Here is a 25,362-nt window from a genome sequence, read left to right on the forward strand (position 1 = left end):
GAAGCCTGACAAAGGGCAAGATTTCAGTGTGATTTCTCAAGATTTCTGAAATGTCTTGAGATGATAAACCTGTCCCTGTGAAGATGAGGCGAGGAGATCCATAAACAGAAAAGAATACTTAAAGCTACACAGCTAATACTGTTTTTTTCTTACGATTTATTCACAGACTGTACAACGTGCACATCATTGCTGCTCCTACCAAAGGCATGTTATGGGCAGAGGGCAGAAGAGGTGTAGGTTTCTGTCGTAACTCATTTCCTGCAGCATTATTCTGAGATTGCAGTGCCGCAAGTTAGATGCATCATAAGCCTTTGATTGAAAACTTCCACTTTAAAGATTCAGAGGGTTATTATGGAGGGGGTTCGGGCACTTTTATTTTTAGTGATTTGAGTAGAAATCACGGTAACATTTTTTGTTAAAGCTGGCCCTTGAGTGTGGAATTCGCAGGTACCAAGCTACTTTTGGTATGTTGTTCTTTCTTAGAAACTGCTCCTGTTCTCTGGAGTGCTAAATGCCTACAGTTTTCAGGTAGTGTTTCTTCCCTCTTTTATTGATCTTGTGTGGCTCTTCTGTGCTGTAAATAATCTTTTGCCGTTTGGAGGGTTCGGTTAAGTTCAATGCCATTCAATATCCACTCAAAGAACTCCTTGATGTATCTGAAGTATGGTCCGGTTGTAGCTCACCAGAGCCCCAAGAGGAGGGGGAAAAAAAAGCCGTGTCTGCAGCAGCATTAGTGTCTGGCAGATTTACCAAGCGATGCGTTGACTCTGACATAAATTAACCAGATCTGCCTAGATCTGGAGCACTGACTGACCATATTTATTAAAAACAAAACCAAAAAAAAACCCCAAAACCCAACTTTGAGCTTCATAGTGTATGTTCTCCGAGGACATCGTCTAAAATTGTAAATAATTGGGGGATTCAGGTATACATTTACAGAGGCTCCAAATAGCGGCTACTTTAATTGTAAGCGCAGATCAAGAACACATCTTTCACAGGACCTAAAAAATAGCTAGGTATGCGGCATCAGAGGCTCTTCTATCCCTAAATGGCACCAAAGAGAGCAGCTGCATATAAAGTGATTTGTTATAATACTGAACACATTTACTACTCTCATTTCTATCAATTTATTTTGTATATATAGACAGCTTTTTATATAAATTTTTCTTAATTACATAACTATCATGAAATGTAATGAAGCTGCAAGCTGGAGTTAGTTTTAGTGCAGATTAAAACTGGTGTTTGGCTGTTTGTTCTCTGCAGCAATCACTTGAATCTTGTTTCCATTAGGTAGTAAAGTCTGGTAATGTTTACAGGATTGTTTTGGGGGTTTCCCCATCTTTCTCCCCATCCCCAGCCCCAAGAAACAGAGAGCACATGCTCAGCAGTCAAGCAGATGTGTTGGGAATGAAGTATTGGGATCACCTTTATTGGCACCAAAGCATTAAAGGTGACATGCAGATTCCCTTCTGTTTACATTGCTTAGAGCTGACAACTTACATGCTCAGCATGCTCCTCTCTAATTTCTCCTGTCCCTTAACCTGTTGCAATCAATCATCAGCTTTATTGTGAGAAACTTAAATCTTTCTGAACCAACAGTTTACAATCATAGAAATACCACAGAAAGAGGCAGCATTCCTGCTGGTAAGTCTGCCCCCTCTCCCTGTCCCCTTTTTAACTTCAATGAATTAAACATCCCTGGGTTACCTCTGCAATTATTTTTGCATTTGCCTGCAAGGGTCATCAACATTTGCACTAATGCCAATGTCCCAGCTGTTCTACTTCACATAGGTATTTTTAATTGTGCTGCCTAAACTTGTAACAAGCTGTACTTACTTAAGTTTGAGGTGAAGTGTAAAAGATATATGTAATAATGACACATTTATTGTATTTTTTTGTATGTTACAGATAGGACTAGTCCTATGCACAGTGAAAACATGTTGCCATTTATAGTTTAATACTTGAAGTAACTTTTTTAAATGGGCTTTTATAAATTAATTAAATACAAAATCATATTACTTTGCCTGGAAGCTCCTTCATGTTTTAATTGTATTGTGCAATTTCCCCATATGTGTACTTTTCCATAAACGTTATCTTAAGCCATTTATAACCATTGCAAGTGCACTCAAGATTTTGTACGTCATTGTTCAGGCCTGTTCATACTTCTCTGAAGTATAGTTCATGTTTAAATAAAAAAGTTATACCGTTTTAGATCTCTTTTCCAAAGTGATAAAATACGAATGGATTTAATTCATCACTGAATGCAACATCAACTTAATAAAAGTATGTGAAAGAATCTGAAAATTGCTCAGCTATAGAATGTGTATCAGATCAGTGAGAAAAACTCCCTACCTGGGCAACTTTTTGTAACTGTTCTACAGTTTTTACATTCCAGCTGCAACAAACCTAAGATTACACACACGCTTGACACATCTTCCAGGTCACTTGGTCTTGAGAAGAGAAATAAAAAAAACCTCTTTGACTTGTGGCTAACTATATTCCTTCAGGACACTAAACGTGACTTAGAAATCAGATTGCCACTCAAACAGCAATCAGCTGTGTTCCTTTTAGGTAAGAAATAATCTCTGTAAGAGAGGGCAGAAACACCCAAGGCGAGACTGACACAATGACACTGGCATTTAAATTCAACAATTCTTTCCAGAAAGTTTAAAAAAACTGCAACATTTTACAATCTTCCATGAGCTCCAGCCTCATACGCCTAACTTTGTAATTCTAGGTCATCTTGGTCCTTGCATGCCTGATGAAGTGAGCGCTACGTAAGCAGCGTCAGTTGTGTCTCGGGTACTGCTGTATACAGGAGTACCCCTTCAGAAGGGAGCGTGACCAGCAAGAGCCATCTGGTCAGCACCAATCCCTTCCAACAGAGCAGGTGTGTTCTCCTAGCTTTCAAAAGGAAATTATCGAAGCTATAAATCTAGTTCAAATCATCATCACTGTACTTGGTAACTCACGCTGCATTATGCAAAACCCCTGAAGAACAGAAGGCAGGCAGATGGTAGAGAACCACAGAAAGAACTGTCTTTTTCTAAAGAGACAATAATAAGAAAACATACACTGTTCTGTAGGACCACTTTTAATGTAAGATTTTGTATACCATAGCAAAGTCTCATTTGTCATCTACCCTTATTATACTGAATTATAAAACTACCATAATAGGTACAACAGCAGATCCCATGGTAGCGCATAATAGATGCCAAATATAAATATGCCATTATTATTCAAGATGTCCACTTTCTTGACACATTTAAGTGGTTTAAATGCTCGCTGATATATCTGTGCTCAGGAAACTTGGCTTTGACCAGGCTCTTGAAAGCTTCCCATTTTGCACGTCTCTCTTCTGTGTTATGTTTGTACTCCTGTTCCCGTGTCAGGTAAGGTCGACTCAGCCAATATTCATTCTCTGCTTCAATTTCCAGCCTTCGGATCATTGCTTGCTTCATTGAAAGGGTAACCACTCTTGGTCGCCTGTATTTTCCAATCCATTGTTTTCCAGGAATTCTTTTTCGGAGTAATACTGTTGTTAAAAACATTATGCCTTAAAATATAGACAAAAATATAAAATACTCATTACGGACAAAATTTTAAAGTTTAACAAGAAAAATGAAAAATCTACACATATTTACTCCACTGCCTTTTAGCTGGCTGATGTTCAGAACCTGATACTCACAAACAACTGTTACATACAGTAGACAGTACAATGACAGACATACTGGAAACTTAAGACCAGAAAAGGGAAACTGAAATCTTTCTTTAGCTAAAGACTTTACTCACTTACCCTTATGTTGAGATTAAAGCATGTCCTCCATAAATTATTTATGAAAAATCCAGTCCCAGATCCTATTAAACAAAGGATTCACTTCATTCATTCCCTCTTCAAACAGCTAACTGCACTGTCAAAACAGGGAGTACTTCCAGGTCTATCTCCTAGATCTAGATCTAGCCTTTCCTCACCATGAAGTTTTGAGCCACAGTCTCTCCATAAACCTACTGGTAGAATTACCTAGTCTTGTATTTTAACTATGGGAAATCTGGTTTGTGGAGGAAAACATTATCCTATATTAGACCAACTAGCGTATGTAGAAAGCATGAATATGGTTTCCAACACAATACGCAGGTGTAACAAAGAAATAAGAAAAGCCAAGCTACATTTAAATTTGACACACATGCTCTTCATTAACCTGTTTATTAGTCCTAAACATGCCTAACTCCTAGGTCTTTCATTACACAGTATTTTCATCAACTAATAAGTCAGCCAAACACTTTAACATGGCATAACCAGCACTACTGCTGAGAAAAGCCACCCCACTATACCCTATGGTGCAACTGCATGTCGTCGTTCCACTCCCTGATCCAGTTTAGAAGTGAAGCTGCGGGCCTTCGCGGCGGCACTGATGCCTCAGTCTCTGGTAGAGACTGCAGGGCTGCCCGTCTCCACGGCAGCGCCGGCTGCTGCCCCTCAGGCCTGTACCAAGCTGCGGCCTCGACAAGGATCGAGGCCGACGCGCCACAGCTGCCCGCCGGGGCTCCCCCGGGCCCCAGGAGCCACCCAGGCCGCTGGGCGCCCGACAGCCCCAGGCGGGGCTCGGTCCGCACGGCAGAGCGCGGCTGCCCGGGGAGAAGTATCCCTGCCCGTTCCCCACCGCGGTTATCTCCCGGTTCGCGGCCAGGCCAGCCCAAGCGAGACGGGGGCCAACCCGCTAGGAGACACCCCGCGCTCGGGGCGAAGCAGCGCTATGAGAGGCCGCAGCACCACTCCGAGGCCTGCAATTAACGGCCCCGTCCCCTCCGCCCTCACTCACCGAGGCCGGTGACGGCTCCAGCCCCACGGCGGGAAGCAAGATGGCGGCGGCGGCGGCGGGCGGCACGTCTCGCGAGGTCTCGCGAGAGCTCGCGGCGGGCGGGCGGGGCCTGGCGGCGCCAATGAGGCGCGCGCTGCTCGCCGTTCGAAGCTGGCGGCGGGCGGTAACCGTTCCCTCAGGCGTGCGCGGCCCGGCCCGGCCCGGCCTGGCCTGGCCTGGTCCGGTCCGGCTCGGCTCGGCTCTCCTCTCCTCAGGGTCGCTCGCAGCGGTAATTCCCAGCTCCTAGGCAGTCGTTAACGGCCGCTCGTGTGGTCTGGGGGGGAGCGGGGCTCGGGCGGCCCTCTCCGGGTAGCGCTGGCGCTGTCCCTGTCCCTGTGTGCTCCCCTTCCCCGCGGGCGATGGACGTGTCGAGGGACTTCTTCGGTAAGCTGCGCGCCCTGGCCCTCACGCTGGAGAAGGAGGCGCGGCAGCTCGAGCGGGCCCTACGGAGAGAGGACACGGGTAAGCGTAGGCCTCACCCCGTCTCCTTCCCGGGGCGGCCGAGTCCGCTGGGGCTGGGGTCTCTCCCGCTCCTGGGGCCGCAGACCCGCTCCGGGGATCCTGCTGGCGTGTCCGTCCCGCCCCCGGGCAGCCAGGCCCCGAGGGTGAAAGATGATCTGGTCTCTGGAGACACCTGGACGCTAGGGCTGATGGCTCTGCTGGGATAGCCGGGGGGGGCGGTTGTTCCTCTGGAGTCCTTGATTTGGGTTCCCGCCTGCCGTTGTGCCCCTGTGCTCCTCTGGGCATGCAGAGATGGGCCTTTGGTGGGCCGATGGCTCCGGGGACAGGCCTGGGAGTAGCTCGGCAGGGTATTATTTGGGCTCTCCCTCTTATCATTGTCTCTCTGAGCTCCTTCGTGGGTGTGTACGTGAGCTTTTATTATGGGGAAAAACGGAATGAATGGCGAATTACATTCTTGCTTTTACTCCTTTCATGGGTTGAGACAGGAAAACACATTTGCAGGGGTTGTTCTCTCTTTGTGGAGGTAGCTCAGGCTTCTAATTGGATTTATTGCTGTGCTATGTCTTGTCACATAGCAGGTGTCCTCTTTTACACTATTTGCATTAACCTTGATTTCCAGTGAAAGAGGTAATGACTGCCGCACGTGTAAGCGAACAATACTAACATCTGCCCACATGCAAATAGGATGGAAGAATGAGCTCTTTGATGATTTATGTTTTTCAGTGGTGTCTATATCACTTTTTTCAAATTTTTATTAGTATTTTAAGTTCAAGCTCTTTAGGGACAAAAATTTAGCACAAATAATCCTTGATAGCCCAGGGACCTACCTATTGTACCAACATCTGCTATACGTTAATTTTTACAGTATTAACTGCAACAGTAAAATGGAAGTCTGTGCAGTTTCTCTGTGTAGTTTAACATACTGTGCAAGTTGCAGTCTCGTGCTGTGCAATGTACCCAATGTGAACTAATTTCTGTTTGGTTTTCTCTATCTTGACTACCTAACATAGGACTCCCAACATCTCTAATATAGGAGATTACGTTCTGATGTAGAAGGTACTTGCATGCTAAAATACTAATACCCCTTTTTTCTTTCCAAACCTTTTTATGTGGACATGCATATCAAAGACTATGAAGATGAATCTCCAATAAGAGTCTTACATGACCTGCATTGTGAAATCGGGACTCTGAAGGTAACATCTTAACTCACTTCCTTCTTGAAAAATTGGGGGAGGAAGGGGGCCCATAAACTTATGGTTCTATTTTGATCATTAAGCCACAATACAGCTTTGTTAGTCAGCAGTTCTGACCCTTATTTTTATTCATTTTCCTCTAAGTCCTCATAATGGCTGTGGATGTTGGGGTAGTGCCCAAAAACTTGTGGGTGACTTAAAGTAGATTTAGCAGTGTTTATTAGTTTGCAAGCACTGCTGTCACTCAGATCAGCAGGGGACAAAGGTAACGGGTAAGTTGTAGTTGTGCCAAGGCATGGCTATAGGGGAGAAGGATTCAGGAGCAGCAGTTCCCTACAGAAGAGGTATGCTTGTTTGTGTTCAATGACTAGCAATTAGAATAAAGAAAACCTTCACAGAAGTTTCAGTACCTTCAGCCATTCAGTTAAACTTGTGAAGAATGTTCTTTATTTCTTTAACAGAAGTAGGAAAAATGGGCTATAGAAATGAGCAAGTGTAGAAATAATTGAGAGGTAAGCTAGGTTATAACCTTGAGGTTTACTATCTGTTCCACACTAATCCTTACAGAAGCACAGAATCGTTTAGGTTGGAAAAGACCTTTAAGATCATCCAGTCCAACCAGTAACCTCACACTACCAAGTCCACCACTAAACCAATTAAGGGTAGAGTAATATTTAATTTCATGTTTCCTGGCTTGGTGGCTGGATTAATTTTTAATGAAGTAAACCCAGGAATCACTAAGGTTGGAAGGGACCTCAGTCCATCATCAGTCCAACCATCAAACCAACACCACCATGCCCACTAAACCATGTCCCAGAGTGCCACATCTACACATTTTTTTTTAACACCTCCAGGGATGGTGACTCCACCAACTCTCTGGGCAGCCTGTTCCAATGCTTGACTACCCTTCCTGTGAAGAATTTTTTCCTAATATCCAACCTAAACCTCCCCTGACACAACTTGAGGCCATTACCTCTCATCCTATCGCTAACTACTTGGGAGAAGAGACCAACACCCACCTCACCACAACCTCCTTTCAGGTAGTTGTAGAGAGTGATAAGGTCTCCCCTCAGCCTCCTCTTTTCCAGGCTAAACAACCCCAGTTCCCTCAGCCGCTCCTTATAAGGCCTGTGCTCCAGACCCTTCACCAGCCTTGTTGCCCTTCTCTGGACACGCTCCAGCACCTCAATGTCTTTCTGGTGGGGGCCCAAAACTGGACACAGTATTCCAGTCGCAGCCTCACCAGTACCAAGTACAGGGGAACAATCACCTCCCTGCTCCTGCTGGCCACACTATTCCTGACATAGGCCAGGATGCTGTTGGCCTTCTTGGCCACCTGGGCACACTGCTGGCTCATGTTCAGCTGGCTGTCAGCCAACACCCCTAGGTCCTTTTCCACCAGGCAGCTTTCCAGCCACTCTTCCCCAAGCCTGTAGTGTTGTATGGGGTGGTTGTGACCCAAGTGCAGGACCCGGCACTTGGCCTTGTTGAACCTCATACAGTTGGCCTCGGCCCATCGGTCCAGCCCGTCCAGGTCCCTCTGCAGGGCCTTACTACCCTCCAGTAGATCGATGCTCCCACCCAACTTGGTGTCATCTGCAAACTTACTGAGGGTGCACTCAATCCCCTCATCCAGATCATTGATAAAGATATTAAACAAGGCTGGCCCCAAAACAGAGCCCTGGGGAACACCACTTGTGACCGATCACCACCTGGATTTAACTCCATTCACCACAACTCCCTAGACTTGGCCATCCAAACAGTTTTTTACCCAGCAAAGAGTATCCCTGCCTAAGCCATGAGCCACCAGCTTCCCTAGGAGAACGCTGTCAGAGATGGTGTGAAAAGCTTTACTGAAGTCCAGGTAGATGACATCCACAGCCTTTCTCTCATCCACCAGGCATGTCACCAGGCCATAGGAGGAGATCAGGTTGGTCAAGCAGGACCTGCCTTTCATGAACCCATGCTGGCTGGGCCTGATTCCCTGGTTAACCTGCACTTGCCTGTTGAGTTCACTCAAGATGAACTGCTCCATAATCTTCCCCAGCACTGAGGCCTGTAGTTCCCCGGATCCTCCTTCCAGCCCTTCTTGTAGATAGGTGTCACATTGGCAAGCCTCCAGTCATCAGGGACCTCCCCTGTTAACCAGGACTGCTGATAGATGATGGAAAGTGGCTTGGCAAGCTCCTCTGCCAGCTCCCTCAGCACTCTCGGGTGGATTCCATCCAGCCCCATAGACTTGTGAGTGTCCAGGTAGCGTCGCAGGTCATTAACAGCTTCCTCCTGGGTTATGGGGGCTTCATTCTGCTCTCTGTCCCTGTCTTCCAGCTCAGGGGGCTGAATACCCTGGGGATAACTGGTCTGACTACTAAAGACTGAGGCAAAGAAGCCATTAAGTACCTCAGCCTTTTCCTCATCCTTGGTGGCAATGTTCTCCCCTGCATTCAATGAAGGATGGAGATTCTCCTTGGCTCTCTTTTTGTTGTTAATGTATTTGTAGAAACATTTTTTTTATTATCTCTTACAACAGTGGCCAGATTGAGTTCTAGCTGGGCTTTTGCCTTTCTAATTTCCTCTCTGCAGGACCTAACGAGATCCCTGTACTCTTCTTGAGTCGCCTGCCCCTTCTTCCAAAGGTGGTAAACTCTCCTCTTTTGTTTTTTTTCCTTTGTACACAGGGAGTAAGAGTCCAAACTAATTGCTGTTATCTCATATTTTTATGGACTAAAAGCATGCATTTTTGTTTGAGAGGTTACCAGTAAGTAGTTATACCACGAACTGTCATCATAGTTTAACTTTTGTAAGTTTTCGTACACTCATAGCCCATATTTTCCTGATATTTCGTAACCTAGTTTTCAGGTATAGGTAAGACCTAAATTTGCTGCTTATCCTCGTCTGAATTGAAGTTCAATACTTATTCCCAAAACACTTCATGTGTAAACAACTACCATGTGGTGATTTGAAAACCAATATTTCTACGTTTCTCTCTTCCCCTCCACCCCCAAAGGAAGATGTTAATAGCAGTCTTGGTAAGAGTTGCTCTGAAAAACAAGCAATTCATGACTTTATGAAGGCAAGTGAAATATTGATGCAAAGAAATGCAGCAGATCTTGGAAAAATAAGAGAGCTGTTCCAGAAATATGGCTACAAACCACGTGTCAAAGACTCCACAGGTAATATTTCTTGGCAACACAGGATGTGAAGACAAATACAATTTTCTAAAATGTTTCTCTTTTAGTTATGTGTAAATTTCTGTTAATTAAGAGATCAAGTACATCTATGTTATTTGCTTTATAATAATATCCAAAGGGTAAAAGATTCTGTTGTGATTGGTGCCATAAGAATAAACCAAAATACAGAAACTTAGAACTAGATCTCCTGGAATGCTTTTAAGTTAGTGTGTGGGGCTTTTTCTACAGTAATAATTATATTCAGAAAACATGTTAGCAGGCATGTTTTCATAACCCAGAGAATTATGCTCCTTCAGCTTCTAATGCATGGGAAACTATTGTAGATGCATCTAAATTAGTTCCTATTCATATGTAATGATTCCCTTAACTTAAAGTGCCACAGAGAAAATCTTAATGTGCTCCATCGCACAAATGGGGCAAGAGAAGCACGTACAGGGATCAGGTGACACTGGCAATCTATGAAGCAGTAGTATCTTCATCATTGGAGGGGGGGAGATCCATAATCCTGTCAGAAAGTGCGCACACACCTGTGAAAAATCCAGATATGCCAAATGAGTTTAAAATACTACAGCTGTCAGTACTACACATACCCCTTTCAGTATCAAGGGCCCAGGCAATCTTCAAGAAGCCTTCGTCAGGGCATGCCTTAAACTTCCCCATAGCATTATCCAGTCATTACACAAAACAAAATTGTGGTCGTGGACCATATTCACCTCTGAGTTAAGCTACTACAACTGTTTTACAAAGATATGGCAGAAGGCTCTGATTTTATAGTACCTTCCTTCCTGCCCTCTCTCTGCCTTTGAAGAAGACTCCAAACAGAACTACAAGGTTAACTTATTTTTTTAAGATGTATTTTAAGTGAAGTATATCTGAATATGTAATACCAATACACATAAAAAGGTAATGCCTCTGCTGTATTATTCTAAATAAGTTCCACCCCCCCACCCCACCCCCCCCCGCTTCTTACATCATACAGAAATTCACAAATATTTTCGGGTGTTTCAATTTATCTAAGTGTAGAAATTACACGTTTGCTCACTTCTGCAATGGACTCTTCTTGTCTAAAAAGCTATCCTCTTTCATGTGGTCTTTCATGAGTTTTTAGTTGCTGCTTCATAACCTTTCTTCAGTACTGTTTTTCTGAATAATGAGCATTCTAGTACTGTGTGCAGCCTTTGCTCTTTCCCCCAAAAAAATTTGAGTTGTATACAAATTTTGTTTTCATAGTCATTTATGTTGTACATTTTTAATGACTTTCCGCTCTTGCACTGAAATAAAACCAAATAAATATATTTAAGATTAGCACTTCCTGCCTGTTCCATGCAAGGAGAGGAGTTCTGTTAAAAGTACGCTTCTGTAAAAATCTTTCCATTTCCTTCCTCCTAGAAATAATATTTACCAATAGAGTGAAATTCAGTAAATGTGTGACCTGTATTATAAATATAGCTTAGCCTGATGTAAGCTTTTGATATGTGTACTTTCAGGTTCAGTGCTTTAAAATGAAAGAAGGAATCTATTTTTTTTACAAGACTAAATAAAAAAATTTGAAGTGGGGGGAGGGAAGTCCCAATTTATTTTATAAATTCTTAGAACAGAAACTTCTGACATAATTTTTTTTTATTATTACTTTTCTCAAACAGAAGAGGAGGAAGAAGTTAACAGTGATTCCACAGTGTGTGTCCAGAATAAATCTGATGAAGAAAAAGCAGATGATGTACCTCATCTTCCTGCTTGTACTGAGAAGTCACTGGTGCCAAAAGACCCACTGCGTAACCCCCAGCTTTCTGATTTTGGTCTTTCACAATATGCTTTCTCCAGACCTTGGAGTGCAGTGAAGGAACGACACGCAACAAATGCATATCAAGAAAATTCAAAGAACAGGACTCCGCTAAAACCACAGACTCCCTGTATTTTGCCCAAAACACCAAAATGTATGCTAAGGATGGACGATTATGAGTGTGTAACACCAAAACTTGAGCACTTTGGCATTAGTGAACATACCATGTGTATGAATGAAGATTATACAATGTCACTTATTCGTAAAACTGCTCAGACAAGCAAGAAGTAAGTAAATTACTTAAGTTCAAATTGTTTCTCTACTGAACTTTCTGTAGTTTCTTCTTGCTGTACAAATTTCTTGCTGCTATTGCCCTTCTCTTTTTCTTCAAGCAGGTGATATGTTATTATCAACCAGCTAGTTAGTCCTGTGTCTATTCAACTCTGTGTGTGTTTTCACGTACTCTTTGCAGTGCTAAATGTTGCCATGAAACACATCCCTGATATACTCCTTCCCTTGACTGCACCATGATAAGAATCTTCCACACACAATCTATTTACAAAGGGAAAACGCACAGTGTATCTGTGATCTTTTGCTTTCCTTAACCTTGGATTTGGATTTGAGGACATGTTGTCTGCAGTAGATATTACGTAGCCGATTTACAGGTTTCCAAAGCTTTAGGAATATAGATCCGGAAAAAACTTCTAAAGCATTCAGTAAAATGTGTCATTGTAGAAACTGTATTATTTCTTACATTATCCAGCCCCACCTTACAAACAGTTAGCTCTCTTTGCTCTAGTCTTCTGTTGAAAAGACATCTCCAGGTATTTGCAGCAGTGTGGTGTGGAACACCTTAGCAGTAGAATTATTTATCTATACTTCTAAGATAATGTAAAGGTAGTTAGATCATGTTTTTATAGTTAGTATTAACAACACGTTCAATTTTAAAAGCTGACAGTATTTAAAAGAAACTCACTGTTCTGCAGCTAAATATTTGGTATTTAGAGAAATTACTCTATTGGAAATAATATGTGGAAATAATCATTCAACTTTTTTTTTTTAATCTGTGATATTTGCAATATAAACACAGGTGTGAAGTTCTTCAGAACCATGCCAACTTAAGTGACTTTCTCCCCCAAAGATCCACTTTACTGCAATGGTTAAATTTTGAGTGGTTTTTTTTTTTTAATTTTATTTTAAGATTAGGGGGGGGGGAAGTGAAAAGATACATTTTCTTTTTAAAATAGTTTCAGGATCTCTCCTTATGAGTATTTATATAAATAATGTCTATAAAGCTTTATAGTGTTGGAATTGTAAAAACAGAACAGTTACTGAATCCTGAAAGAGACTAATTAAAAAATCATTCCCTCTCAATATTTTGAGAACAGTTTCAGCTTACTGCACAGTTTAAGTTCTTTTGATATCTGGAACTTTTTGTGGTTTTGTACTACTTTTCCTATTTAATGAGAACTGTTTTAAATGTGATCTTCAGCTTTAATTATGGCTGTAATTTACAAATGGATACATCCACAAATGTAGATTCTATTTCTGTGGCTTCTAGTGAAATGATTAGACAATCCACTAGGGATATTTATATATCATTTTAAAAAAAAAAATCACGCTAGCAGCCTAATGATAATATTAAAATTCTGTTGAGAATTAGTTACAGCATGATTGCTCTTCAACACATCATCATTATTAATGACCAAAACAGATGGACACACACTAATTGTGACTGAAGTTAAAGCTGCATATGGATTCAGAATTAGTGGCACATGGAGAGGTCATGATATTAAGTCATTAGAGTGATAATGTTGTCAAAATGTTAAATGTCTTTTAGCTTATTTGTTTTGTTTATTTTGCAACATTAAGTTAGAGTTAGCTTGCCCTTTGATCAGAAAGGTTGAAACAATTAAACAGTTTGTTACCTCCAAAAAGCACTCATCTCTCCTCTTAGTGAGAAGGATCAACATCAAATGGGCAGGACTCTAAGCCAGCAAATTTAATAAATAAATAAATAAGTGTCCCCCTCCCCTGCTGCATAACGCACAGTATCTCTTCCCCAAGGGTCAGATAAGCAAAAAAACCTAGTGTAAATGAGTTAGCCTTATACCTGTAGTCTCCAGGTACAACGGGTAATAATTGACTTTCGTGGAGACAGCCCTGCCAATTTCATATCCCTTGCTTGTGCCAGCCAGGTCTTGTACCTAGCTGAAATCTGTCTAGCAGCTGTGCATTGTGTGAAAACCACTTTAAAATTTATCTTAAAGTTCTTAAAAATATTTAGTAGACCTCAACTCCTACAACTTCGTTTTGCAGGTTTTCAGTTTTGAAGATGGTGAAAAGAACAATATACTTTGGTGCACCTACTACAAAACTGAAACCAAAAGTAATTAGGAAAGAAAAGAAGAAAAAAAAGAAAAAAGGAAAGTGTCTGAACAAAAGTGTTTATTGTTATATTTGTTCTTCTTGATTGTAAAAACTAAAAATCATATAGTTTCAGGTATCTATAATACTTCAAAGGCAAAACTGACTTGAAAAATGACTTTTTTTAAACTCAAAATTTGAGATGTGTTCATCTAAGTAAAATATACTGCCTCAAATGGATTTTTTTTTTTTTTTTAAGCTTAGGCTTTTTGTCGAGAAGCTCTGTATCTGGTTCTCATAGTTAAGAGAACTTTTCAAACATTTAAAATAATTTTCTTATAGAATGACTTTTATGTAGAGTTTAGGTAAGCTTCCATTTTTTGTTTGGTGTTGTCTCTTAACTGTCTACACCCTTCTTCCACTAGAATATCTTGGATATGAAAAAAGAATTTTAAAAACTTCAGTTTCTAGTTTTGTGGAATTGATGTTAAACAGCTTTTCACTCTGAGGTCAGCTAGTGATTAACATAATTAATCTTATTCCAACTTAAAAATTGAATTTAAAATATTGTGTTCACAATCACATTAGTAGATTAAGAGCCAAAAAGATCTCCTCTTGTTTAGAATTTTGTGGGCAACAGGCAACTCGAAATAAAATAGACTACCACTAACACAGAATTGATCATCTGGGACAAAGAAAATTGATCCTATGCTGGACACATTTTTGTTTGTTTGTTCATTTGGGGGGGTTTTATGCCTTGGATTGAAATCTCAGTGTATTTGATCATTTGTGCATGGACTGAACATTTGCATGATACAAATTGCTGCAATAGAATCCTAGATGAAAAATCTATGAAAAAATCATCTTTGAGGAAATTAATTTTTGACTTGCATGTGGATGAACAAATACTAGAAAAGTGATCAACTTGACAGTATTCCTTTAATTGTGATTTCTTCATATTACTTGAGAGCTAATTGAGGGGTTTGGTTTTCAGGTTCATTAAAAAAGATGATCATGAAGTGAATGTACCAGAAATGACATCCAGGGAAATCATGGTTACTCCTGGGCCAAAACCAAAAGTGACAGCTGAGAATGGTAAGTTAAAAATATGTGAAATAAATATACATAGGCATCTTTTACATAATGTATGTGTGTAAATGTACTGTAAACACATGGTAAACCTTTAAACTGTGTTTCTTGTTAAATGTAGTTAATTCAGGCCCAGTCATTGTATGAGTACTAATGTCTAGCAAATGACATGTTGGTGGCTTCTATGGGAAGTTTCTCACTTCAGTATAAATCTTTGCTCATTCTTCTACTTGTATCCATCTAGAATTATGCAGAGGTTTCCATCATTTTTTAACTGCAACTTATCCTTATTTGAAATAAAAATACTGTTTTGCCAACTTAGCCTTTTCTCTGAGAATACCCATTAGGCATTGAAAGACAGGAAAGAAACTGCTTTGAAAGAGGCTAAACGAGACAGTAACTTCAATCTTACAAGAGTAGTGCTAAAACTTCTTTGAGAGGAGATGTAATATGTTCTCTTGAAAATGTGTGAAGATCTTGGGACAAACATAGTGACAATTGAATATATGAGAAGCTAAAGCAATGTTGATTTAAGTTTGGCTTTTTCAGTTATATTCAGTAGTAGGACTAGATTTATTACTTTTTTTTACTTTTGCATTTGCTGCCTTTATGGAATTCTGCAATTTGGGTGGTTCTTCATACTAAAAATATCAGCTGAAATGATACAGCTGTTTTAGAATATGCAAATCTATGAAAAGCTAATAGACTTAGAAAACTAAACGTAGGCACTGGAACTGATAATATTTGTGTGTGTGTGTGTATGTTCTTATTTTTATCTGCCCTGCCCCTCGCTTTCAGCAGCTGACTGGATGGCTTCTCCAATGGTATTTGTGTTCTGTACTCCTGATGTGAAAACCCCTTCCAGAACAAATAGAACAGTATTATCAAGGTCACCAGAGACAAATGAACTACGTCTTCCCAGTCATGCAGGAACACCACGGTTTCCAGATTTTGAAACGAGATGGCTAAAAACAGAAGCTAAGGTAGTAAATAGCAATTATGTACCTTTTCACACACTTTTTACTATAAGCAGTTTTTCAAATGTCAGTTTGGGATTCTTTTCCAGTACTGGTTTTTCTTAGGTCATTGTGGAAGATCTTTTTAATGGTAATTTTGTAAGAACATTTATTAAATACTTTACCTAAGACAAGTAAATTAACTGAAGGCATTTAATACCTCTTTTGCAGCAGGTAAAGCAGGGGGAAAAAATTGAGTCTGTGACAATGAATGATGCAACAGAAAAACAATACGTAGAAGAGAGCATTCCTTTTGCTGTGAGCTCTGATGAGTATCTTAAACGTTTTGGAGACCCTTCTCCTCCCAAAATAAAACACTATGACCAGTTACTCAGTACTCCTCCACCTCCAGAAATAACAAGGATACCAGATGATGTTCTACAGGTTAGCTAATATACTTTTTTTTCTAAATAGTTTTAATATCAAAACAGTAAAATTAAAAGGGCTTAGTTCTGTCAAATTTTGTTCTTCAAAAAGAAAGCATTCTCTGCTACTTATTAAAAATGTATAAACTGTAATCCTGGTTTGAGTTCTTAGATAATTCTTTTTATTACTTTTTAATGTTTCTTATAGATTCTGTCCAAGTATAATCATAAAGTAGACTCTTCTAAAACCAAGGAAATGGAGACCAAGGCAGGAAATTCTACAAGATATGAAAATGATTTCACCAATTATTGCAACAAAGAGAACAGGTATGATTAAATTTTACAAATTTGGTTAAGTAATTTAATTTGGAGGAGTTATGAAGATGCTTTAACGCATTTAGAAATTCATGCAGCTGCTTGCTCGTCGGCTACCGAAATAGTTCTTGTTGCTGTGACTAACTATTCTTTGGCATGGTATCTGACTGCCTTTACTGTAAAGAACAAATATTATAGTTGATTGTGTGTTTGAATCTTCCCAACTTTAAAAAAAAAAAAAAAAAAAAAGTAGAGTGTTGCTGTTTTGTCTGTAGGTATATTTTTGCTTTGTGGCAATCAAAGTACCAGTGAATCAGTGAGTGCTTTCTTCTGAGTAAATTTAGGCAATAAAACTAAGGAATTAGAGAAAACTATATAAGTGAAGCGACCGATTTCACAGTCGTTTTGGCAAAGACAAAGTTCTTTGAAGTGCAAAGCCACTTTATGAACAATATGTGAGATGAAATTAGTCTACAGTAAGTATGAGTAATCTTTGAACAATGGAATAAATAGCTTTAAAAAGAACTTGATCGATTTGAACAGAAAGAAGTTTTTGTGACAACTTGATCAAGTGTAGATATTCCTGATGTAATGTAATGAATATTACACTTGTTGATTTATCTGTTAAACTTGGGGTCAGTACAGCTTATTTGGGTAAGAGGTACAAGGAACATGTATGGAGTCAAATAATAATCCCAACAACCCAGAATGAGACTGATAAAAGTAGGTATCTTAATATACTTGGAACCTATGTGAGTAATCAAATAGAGCAAAGCTCTTAATTTAGCTGACCCTTTTTTTCTTGTCAAGTTAATTTAAAAAAAAAAAAGTTTTCAATGTTTGTGTCTTCTGCTTATTCAAAATATGATTGAGATAATAGGTTCATGAACTCTTCTGGATATATTTGCAGAGGATATTCTGGATTTTTCAAGCCAAACATCTGAAAACAAGCTCAAGACCATGTTGAGACTGTTTCACATTCATGGATCTTATCACTGAATCATAACAAGCTCAAAAAGCAAAAGAAAAAAACAGTGGGAGGAAAGCGCCATACAATGGAGAAGCTTTTTTCTAATGTAGAAAGTTTGATGTGGATAAACTTGTTTGAACTAACAACTTGTGCTTGGCAAAATGTATTGAGGGTTTTTAAATATATATATGCTTCAAAGAGGACTGGGGTCACATACGAGGTAGTACTTCAGTTGTTTCGCCTGATTCTCATGTTTGTTGTGTATGCTTGCGTTTGCAGTAGGCTGTAGAGAAGGGTAGTTAGGTTGCAATAAAGGCAAAGTCCAGTATATTGCCCCAGAAAATGGCACGCTCTGGCTGTTCTGGTGACACTATACATCTTTTCAGGGCTGAGTTTGAAGTGCAGTACTTCAACAGTATTTGGTATCTTCAACAGAAACAACTCTTCTTTTATGTGAAGAGTAACTCCTGCTTTACTGTTTAAAGCACTTCCATGCTATTCTGCAATACTAAGACATATCACATATTCCTGCATCAGACTCTGTTACCTATCCAATGGACAGGTATTTCTTCTGCTGCTGCTGCTTTCTTCTTATAGTTTTCTTACATCAACATTGTATTAGGTGCTATACATCGGTTTTCCTTTTGACAGCTTAACCTCTGTAGCCCTAAAAGGTGACTGGCTCAAATCTGAATTATCTGAAAATATATTGTGCAGTTGGTACTAGTTATATATATCTTCAACGGCTGGAAAGATTTGCTGGCAGGCATGCAGATGATTGCTTACTCTCCTGCGCTGCTGCCATGTGGATGCCGTATGTGGTGGTGCTACTTCTGAACATGCACATCTATCCCTGTAATAGCTGACCAAGCTTAAGTTCTCAGAGCTGTTGGGCACTTTCTTGGTATCTGGTAGTCGTAGTAATTAGGATTTTTTTCTACCAGAGGTTTTACTTTTGTCCACAAGAAATCCCAGCTACATATCCTTGTTTGGAGCCAGTTTGCTGTTTCCAGTGTCGGCTGTTCCTCTGAGTGACTTCAGGACTGCTCTTACCAGCTGTACATGGTCTTCCTGTTGATTAAAACTGTCATTTATATGAGGGCAGGCATGCAACACATGAGAAGGGAGAGACTGTCCCAGGAGATGGGGAGAAGTGTATGCTTTTCTGAACACAGCTCCACATTTTTCTGAAGTCCTCAGGATATGCAAACATCTAGAGATGCCCGGAAGTATTTCTCCAGTTGCTTAGATGGACTTGTCCTGGCTAAAGCCTAGCAAGTAAAGGTGCCTGTTTTCCTGCTATTCTGGTCATTCTCCAGCGTAAGTGTATATCAAATTAACTGGAGAAGCTGATTTTTTTTACAACTTATGGCCTGAGCACACTGATTTTTCTGTGCTAGTTTCTGTTTAAAAATGCGTATGTATTATTATGTGTCAGTCTTTTGAGCTTGATCAACACTTTTGAATACTAAATAAATCTGTCTCAGATGCTTGGTGGATGATTGGAAAACTAATCATCTGCTGCTATAAAAAGTTACTTGTTCTACCCAGCTCTTTCCAGCATCTTCACAGACTAAAACCACTTAATGGGCTGGATGCCAGTCATGGAATTTCATGGTCTTAAAAAGGTACAAAGTATTCCACTGCAGAGCAAGAATCATTGAGCCAGACAGATCACCAGCACTAAGCAGGAGGGGTTTCACAGCCTGCATTCTCCCTCCACAGCATTTCATGGCTACTTTCTTGCCCTGAAGCAAGCCAGATACTGTGAAAGACTCCATTTAACATGAAATGGGACAAGCAGCACTACTGTCCTAGACCTTGCTGTATTCTGCACCCCCCTTCAACTAATGAAATTCCCAAAAGGGCTTACAAATGTCTTTTGCCTAAACTTGTGAACAACTCTGCACTTCGCTGTCCTTTCCTTCATTAGGGAACTGTAGAGCTATACCTAGCAGTGCTGGGGTTCTCACCATAAGCCACTTGCATTATTTTTCTTGCCTAACAAACATTGTCTACTACATTTCATAGCTATTTCATTAACTAATATAAAAGTGATTCAATATTTTGAGATACAAATTATCTTCAAGATGATAATTGAAATCTTAAAATCTTCTGGTCTACTCAAGCTATTATGACATGATGCTGGCATAAGACTTTTGGGAACCTAGAAATGCAGTATTACTAGTTTTGGTTTTCTTGCCTACAATATTACCCTAATACAAGTAATATTACTGTTTGTACTTATATTCTTCTTTATAGCAGGACCATTGCTCTGAGGTAGATAGAGCAGCAAAACAAAAACTAGTTTTAGTCTGTTGTGCTTTACCTTTGAAAACCTTTTAGGTTGCAGTAGTTTGAGTATTGGGGGTGGGGAAGGAAAAATTGGCAGAAGTGAAAGCATAAGCAGTGTTGGAAACTGACCTGTGTTCAAAATAAGCTGGGGACTTTTTTTTCCTGCCTACTTAGATCAGTTCTCTCACACAGGTGTCGTGTGGCCATCTGATAAACTGCAAAAGTTCAAATTCTGGAACAGCCAAGGATGTAGCCATGGGGCCGGAGGAGGGTAAAACTCCACTTAAGCCAGCATTGCTGAAGACAGACTTATCCCGCTGTGCACTAAAGGAATATAACATATCAGAGTAGGAATAATGCAAAAGAACTTAAAACAAAAGTTACGTGTTGGTTTGTTGTGGGGTGAATCTGATAACAGCATTGGCCGGTCAGAAAGTGCAGTTTGGATAAATAGTAGCTAAATAAGTAGCAAAAGCAGTAGTTCTGTAAGGGACAGTCATCACCTGAAAACAGGCAAAATTGACTCAGTGTGGGACTGTGTTGTGCTTATTTTCATTTAATTGGGGGGCTGCTTCCACTCGAGGCTGTTTCACTAATTCTCTTGCACAGAATCTAGGGGTTGTGCAGTTTTACGATGGGTTCCTTCCATTTGCCAAGCCACTGAAAGGCTATTCATTTTGTTTTGTCTTCTACTTTGTCCTCCCCAACAGTAATCTCAAACGCAGCTTCTGCCTGTGTGAGCACTAGATCAGACGTAAGGGAAGGGTGAGAATGGGATCACGTCTTCTAGCAGTACCCTGCAGGCAGAAAAGATTGAACCAGCACAAAATTGCACTTCAGTATTTAGGAACATCTGGGAAAAAAACAAAAAAGCATAGCCTTTAGTTTGCCTTCATTTGCTGTGGTTCTTAATCTTTTTTCATTTTTTTTTTAAGTATATCTAATGTGTCAGCTAACAGAAGCTTTTCTCCATAATCCCATTTGTTGTCAAAGGAGTGTCTCAATTGTTCTGCCTAGGAAGCCCCTTAAGGTGGTCAGTGCTTTCTTATCTTGGAAATATGTTGCCTGAGGTTAAGTACAAATATAGATCTCGCAGTGAAATGAAACTTCCCAGATGGTTGTCAAATGGATAAATGACAAGCATCACATTTAGTGCCTCCTGTTGTGCTTTTATTGATGTTTTTATAAATTACTGGAGCAATAACTGGAGTCCAGGCTTCCTTGGTTATTTAAAGCATCATGGATGCTTTACATTTTCTGTAAGATGTGATATTTGTGTTGTTCCCTGATGCCATTATTCAGATGTTCCAATATTTGTGGTGGTTGCATGTGTTCCATCAACAGCTGTAGCTGATGTTGGGGCTGCCTTGTATTTTGGGAGTACCTTGTTTCGCCATGGGACAGTAATACAGGGCTTGTGGCATTTATAAGGAGCAATGACAACATCCAGTGGCCGCACTATGGAATCACATGTACGTTAGCCCACAGGAATACAACTTTCTACCAGGAAGATAGCAGTCAAGGCTGGTTATATTATCTATTAACTTAAACATGAAACCTCATGCTGTTCGTACAGTAATATCCACTTGTACAAAGGGGAAGTTGACATCATGGTAGGGACCTGACCAGGTCCATGAATTTCTTCAATCTTGTCTTGTCTAATTCAAATTGAAGAGTTTGTTAAAAAAAAAAAGCACAAAAGTGCAAACGCAGGAAATCATGCTTCATGGAAGAAGATGCTCTGCTACATGGGCATTTCGCCTGGCAGGAGACCAAGCAAAGGATAGTTTGCAGAATACCCAGCAGGAAGGTGTTCAAACACTTTCATAATTTTTGGCATAATGTGTTCCTGGCTTAAAGCCCTGCGGTTACACTCCCTAATGATTGCTTGCACAATTGTAAACCAACCTAAGGCCTTGCTGTGCAGTCACGCCTTTCCTCTCCCCCAGCTGCAGGTCCTAAGCCCTCGGTTGTGTCACTGCAGTTGTGGCTGCATGGGAAGCCATTCCTGCTTGCGCAGCCACCAGGAACTAATTGTTGTTTTCCAAGGTTAAATCATTCATGGACTCTGCACGCTGGCCCAAAGGCACCGACGGGTGTTGAGGCAAGAGAAGGGTAAATGGCTGGGAGCCAGGACATCCTCCTTCCCTGGCAGTTTAAGCTGCTGGGGGAATCGTATCCCGTCTGTCCAGCTGCTTCGGTAAGGTTTCCTGAAGCTGTTGTTCTGTGAGTGCTTCCATGGCAGCTGAAGCAATTTCTTTTCTTCACCCTACCACCTTCCCCCTCCCTGGAACAACTACTTGGGTGGTTGTGGGTGAATTAGACTGGAGGGGACACAGCGACTGCAACAAACGTGTGCAGGGTGGTGGGCGTTCCTGGCCGCGTAGGCTGTTGTGATGTGGTGCTGGTGGGACTGTATTTCAAACCTTTAGTACTTTAAATGCAGGTGCTTCCCTTCTCCCTTTCAAGTGTAAGCCTCCTGCTCTCCAGTGCAGTTCTTAAACCAGCGGCAGCAGGAGTGAGGCATGCTTGCCAGCAGGCCCTGGGCTAGGCACGGGCAGGGGGACAGTGCGCGGCCCCAGCTGCGCAGGCAGGTAGCGAGGGGTGTTGGTGCGGGACTGCTGCGTGCCTCGTGCTGTTCTTCAAATGCCCTACCTGGAGCTACTGTTGGGGCTCTCCCCTCTTGTCCTCTGAAGCCTGGGGTATGTGCTTCACGGCTTTCAGCTAGAAGACCTCAGCAGAAGAGTAGAAGGAAAAGGGTCAGCTATGCTGGCTCCTATCTCTTGTTCAGCAATGGAGTGCAAGGAGGTCTTCTACATCTCCCACACGTGCACTGAGGACTCAAGGAAAGGAATACTTGCATTCAAACAGCACACACAGCGTGGTTGTCTGGGCCAGGTGCAGTTTCAGGCCCCTGTTAGAGACCCCCAAGTATCTTCAAGCGTGAAGACACTAACTCATGTTTTTCTGCATGCCTGAAGCGTGGGGTGGGGAATTCACGCCTCAGCCAGCACTAAGAGGAGCTCACCCAGAGGTGCCCTTGAAACTGTCACTTGCAGCGTTCACTGGATTTTCTTGCTGAGTGTTGAACAGGTCAAGTGAGTTTTTTGGATCAGGATGTCTCTACTTAAGCCTGTCAGTTCTGTGAGACTGGAAGTACCCCAGGAAGGGTCCCGAGCACCCAAGCCCCTCTGAACCCAGCCCTTAGCCAGTTTTTAAGCTCCAGCACCTTGCCCGGGATGCCAGCCAGGCATCCCCCCTCATCGGTGACAGGTCTCTGTGGCCAGGCACGGCACCAGCTGTGCCTGACATGACATGGGTGTTTCACAATTCACATTCCTCAGGGTCCTGGTCTGTCACAGGAACTGATGCTTTTTTTTTTTTTTTTTAACCCAGCCAATCTGCTGTAATGTCTAGACACAAGGGCTGAGACAAGAGCAGCAGGTAATTGGATCGCTTTGAGTTTGGCAGTTTGTGTCTTAGCTGTCACATTGCTTAGAGCGCTGTTCTTTGAACACGACCATAGCTGTTGTCATTCATTTGTTCTGTCACAACAGGGCTTCTGAGACCTTCTCATTTTTCCATAGCAAGAGTGAGAACTTGCTGATAATGCTTAATGTTTTTCTGCTGCATCACAATTGTTTCTGCTTTTGACTAGAGCTGTAAAGCAAAACCAAAGCCTCCACAACTGCTCGAGTCAGAGGGCAAGCATGGTGCCGGCGTGAGGAGCGTGTCTGATGTGGCCCAGGTTATTGACAAAGTGCGTGTATGAGCCTTGTCCTCGCTGCTTAACTAGGGAGGGAATTAATTAACCCAGATACCAGTTCCTCCACCAGAGATGCTTTTGGGTAACCTTTCCCAAAAGCACTGCAGAACTTGCATAAGGGTCGCGCTGCCATTGCAGGGAAGGAAATGGCTGCTCTTCAGAGGCTGTAGCTGCTGTTCCTGCACATGTGCATGCATGAACCTGTAGTGGAGGGGTGGTGAAATCAAAGCGGGACTGTGAAAACAGAGCCCTTAGTTTAAGGCTTGTGCGTGTCAATGAAGAATCTCCCCCCCCACACCATGTTAAACAAAAGCCTGGCTAATGATCAACACCAGCAGCAATATGTATGCAAGGTGTAACAAGGTAATGGTGGGGAAGTTTCTTGGTGTGGAAAAAAAAAAAATAGCCTTTTTTTTAATAAACCTATTTTTATTTATTAAATTGAAAAAAGTGTTGGTTTAAGTGGATAAAATGAGGGAGGGGAAGAGAAGGAGGGGAAAAAAAAATGTTTCGTTCTAGAACCAAGTTTGCTTGGGGAAGCAGAGCAGAGCAGAGCATCCTTCAGGGCAACCCAAACCTGGACAGGCACACCAGAAGGAACACAGAAACATGAAGCCACATCTATGGGAGTGGAGCAGCCTGCAGTAGCTGCTACTGAGGGAGGGCAAAAGAAGAGAATTAGGGGAAGTTGCCTCGGTTTGGTAGCTGGGCCCATTTGACTGTGCTGCACCCCCCCCAGGCAGGGTGTGGGGTGCTTCTCCTGGCCCTGCCGGGGAGCCCAGCTCACCCGGCTCACTGCTGCAGCCCAGGGCACCGGGGATCACAGAGGCTGGAGACCTGCACAAGTGGCCCAAGTGTTTGTCACTGGTTAAAAATGCAGAGAAAAAGCGAGCCCCTCTGAGGAAGGACAGGGAGGTGAGGCCCAGAGGGACTCTGCAAGGCAGGGGAGGTGCAGTATCCCTGGAGGGGCCTGGGCAGGAGGTGAGAGCTGGCTGCGGTGCTGTGCATGGGCTTTACCTCTAAGAAACGACGAAGTCAGGAAACCTTTTTCTGAAAACTGTCAGCCTACTTCTTTGCCTTATGCAGCTGGGAGGGAAAAACCTTCAGAGGGGTGGTGACTGGTGAAAGTGCAGATATGAGACTGACAGTTGTGTCTGTTCAGGCTTTAAGCATCCAAAAGGAAAAGGGGAAAAAACCCATCCCATCCAGCTGCCTTGATGAGGGACGAGAATTCCTCATGAAATTGCTGCATACAAAGCAAGTCCTGTGGATTGACAGATCTGGATGTAGTATTGCCTACACCACTTTGCTTCCTGAGCATATGGGATTGCTCACTGCTGTTGAGTTTTGAGACCATGTTTTAATTTCCCTGAACCACAGTGCTGTACATATTTTGCTCTTTTTAGGGACTGACATCCTTCCTCAGCTTTTATAGTAGCTTTGAAAGAGACACATACAACCTCGTTACCGTGAGTAAATTCCCTCCTGGGCAGTAGGAGCTCAGCAGGTGACAACTTTCACTTACCCTTCCACCTCTTGCAACATCTGGATGGTTGTACCCCGGTGCTGTCTGCTGTCACAGCTGCTCACTGTATCCCAATGCCTGAGTTCAAAACTGCTGCTGCTGGCCTTGATTGCATAGTGGATTTTTGATGTAGGGAACCCCTAACTGCACTGATCCCTCAGGTCTCTTT

The 25,362-nt window shown here is 41.8% G+C and overlaps 2 protein-coding genes across 3 annotated transcripts; one reads left to right on the plus strand and one right to left on the minus strand.

Annotated features, from left to right (window-relative positions):
- Positions 1 to 3,073: 3,073 nt before the first annotated feature.
- MRPL57 (mitochondrial ribosomal protein L57) lies at positions 3,074 to 4,866 on the minus strand. Of its 2 annotated transcripts, XM_075723737.1 has the most exons (3): positions 4,821 to 4,866; positions 3,797 to 3,858; positions 3,074 to 3,556 (listed from the first exon to the last, which is right to left on the minus strand). In XM_075723737.1, exon 3 carries the CDS (start codon positions 3,549 to 3,551, stop codon positions 3,240 to 3,242), a length of 312 nt encoding a protein of 103 aa, XP_075579852.1. In that variant the 5' UTR covers positions 3,552 to 3,556; positions 3,797 to 3,858; positions 4,821 to 4,866; the 3' UTR covers positions 3,074 to 3,239. The 2 variants fall into 2 exon arrangements, with proteins under 2 accessions (XP_075579852.1, XP_075579845.1); XM_075723730.1 differs by lacking the exon at positions 3,797 to 3,858.
- A 352-nt stretch (positions 4,867 to 5,218) lies between these two features.
- On the plus strand, positions 5,219 to 17,581 carry SKA3 (spindle and kinetochore associated complex subunit 3). The gene is made up of 9 exons (XM_075727730.1): positions 5,219 to 5,321; positions 6,450 to 6,514; positions 9,522 to 9,687; positions 11,349 to 11,772; positions 14,847 to 14,947; positions 15,740 to 15,924; positions 16,129 to 16,341; positions 16,531 to 16,649; positions 17,548 to 17,581. The coding sequence occupies exons 1-9, from the start codon at positions 5,219 to 5,221 to the stop codon at positions 17,579 to 17,581; spliced, it is 1,410 nt and encodes a 469-aa protein (XP_075583845.1).
- Positions 17,582 to 25,362: the final 7,781 nt, after the last annotated feature.

This window comes from Pelecanus crispus, chromosome 1 (assembly GCF_030463565.1).
Source record: "Pelecanus crispus isolate bPelCri1 chromosome 1, bPelCri1.pri, whole genome shotgun sequence".
NCBI lineage: Eukaryota > Metazoa > Chordata > Aves > Pelecaniformes > Pelecanidae > Pelecanus > Pelecanus crispus.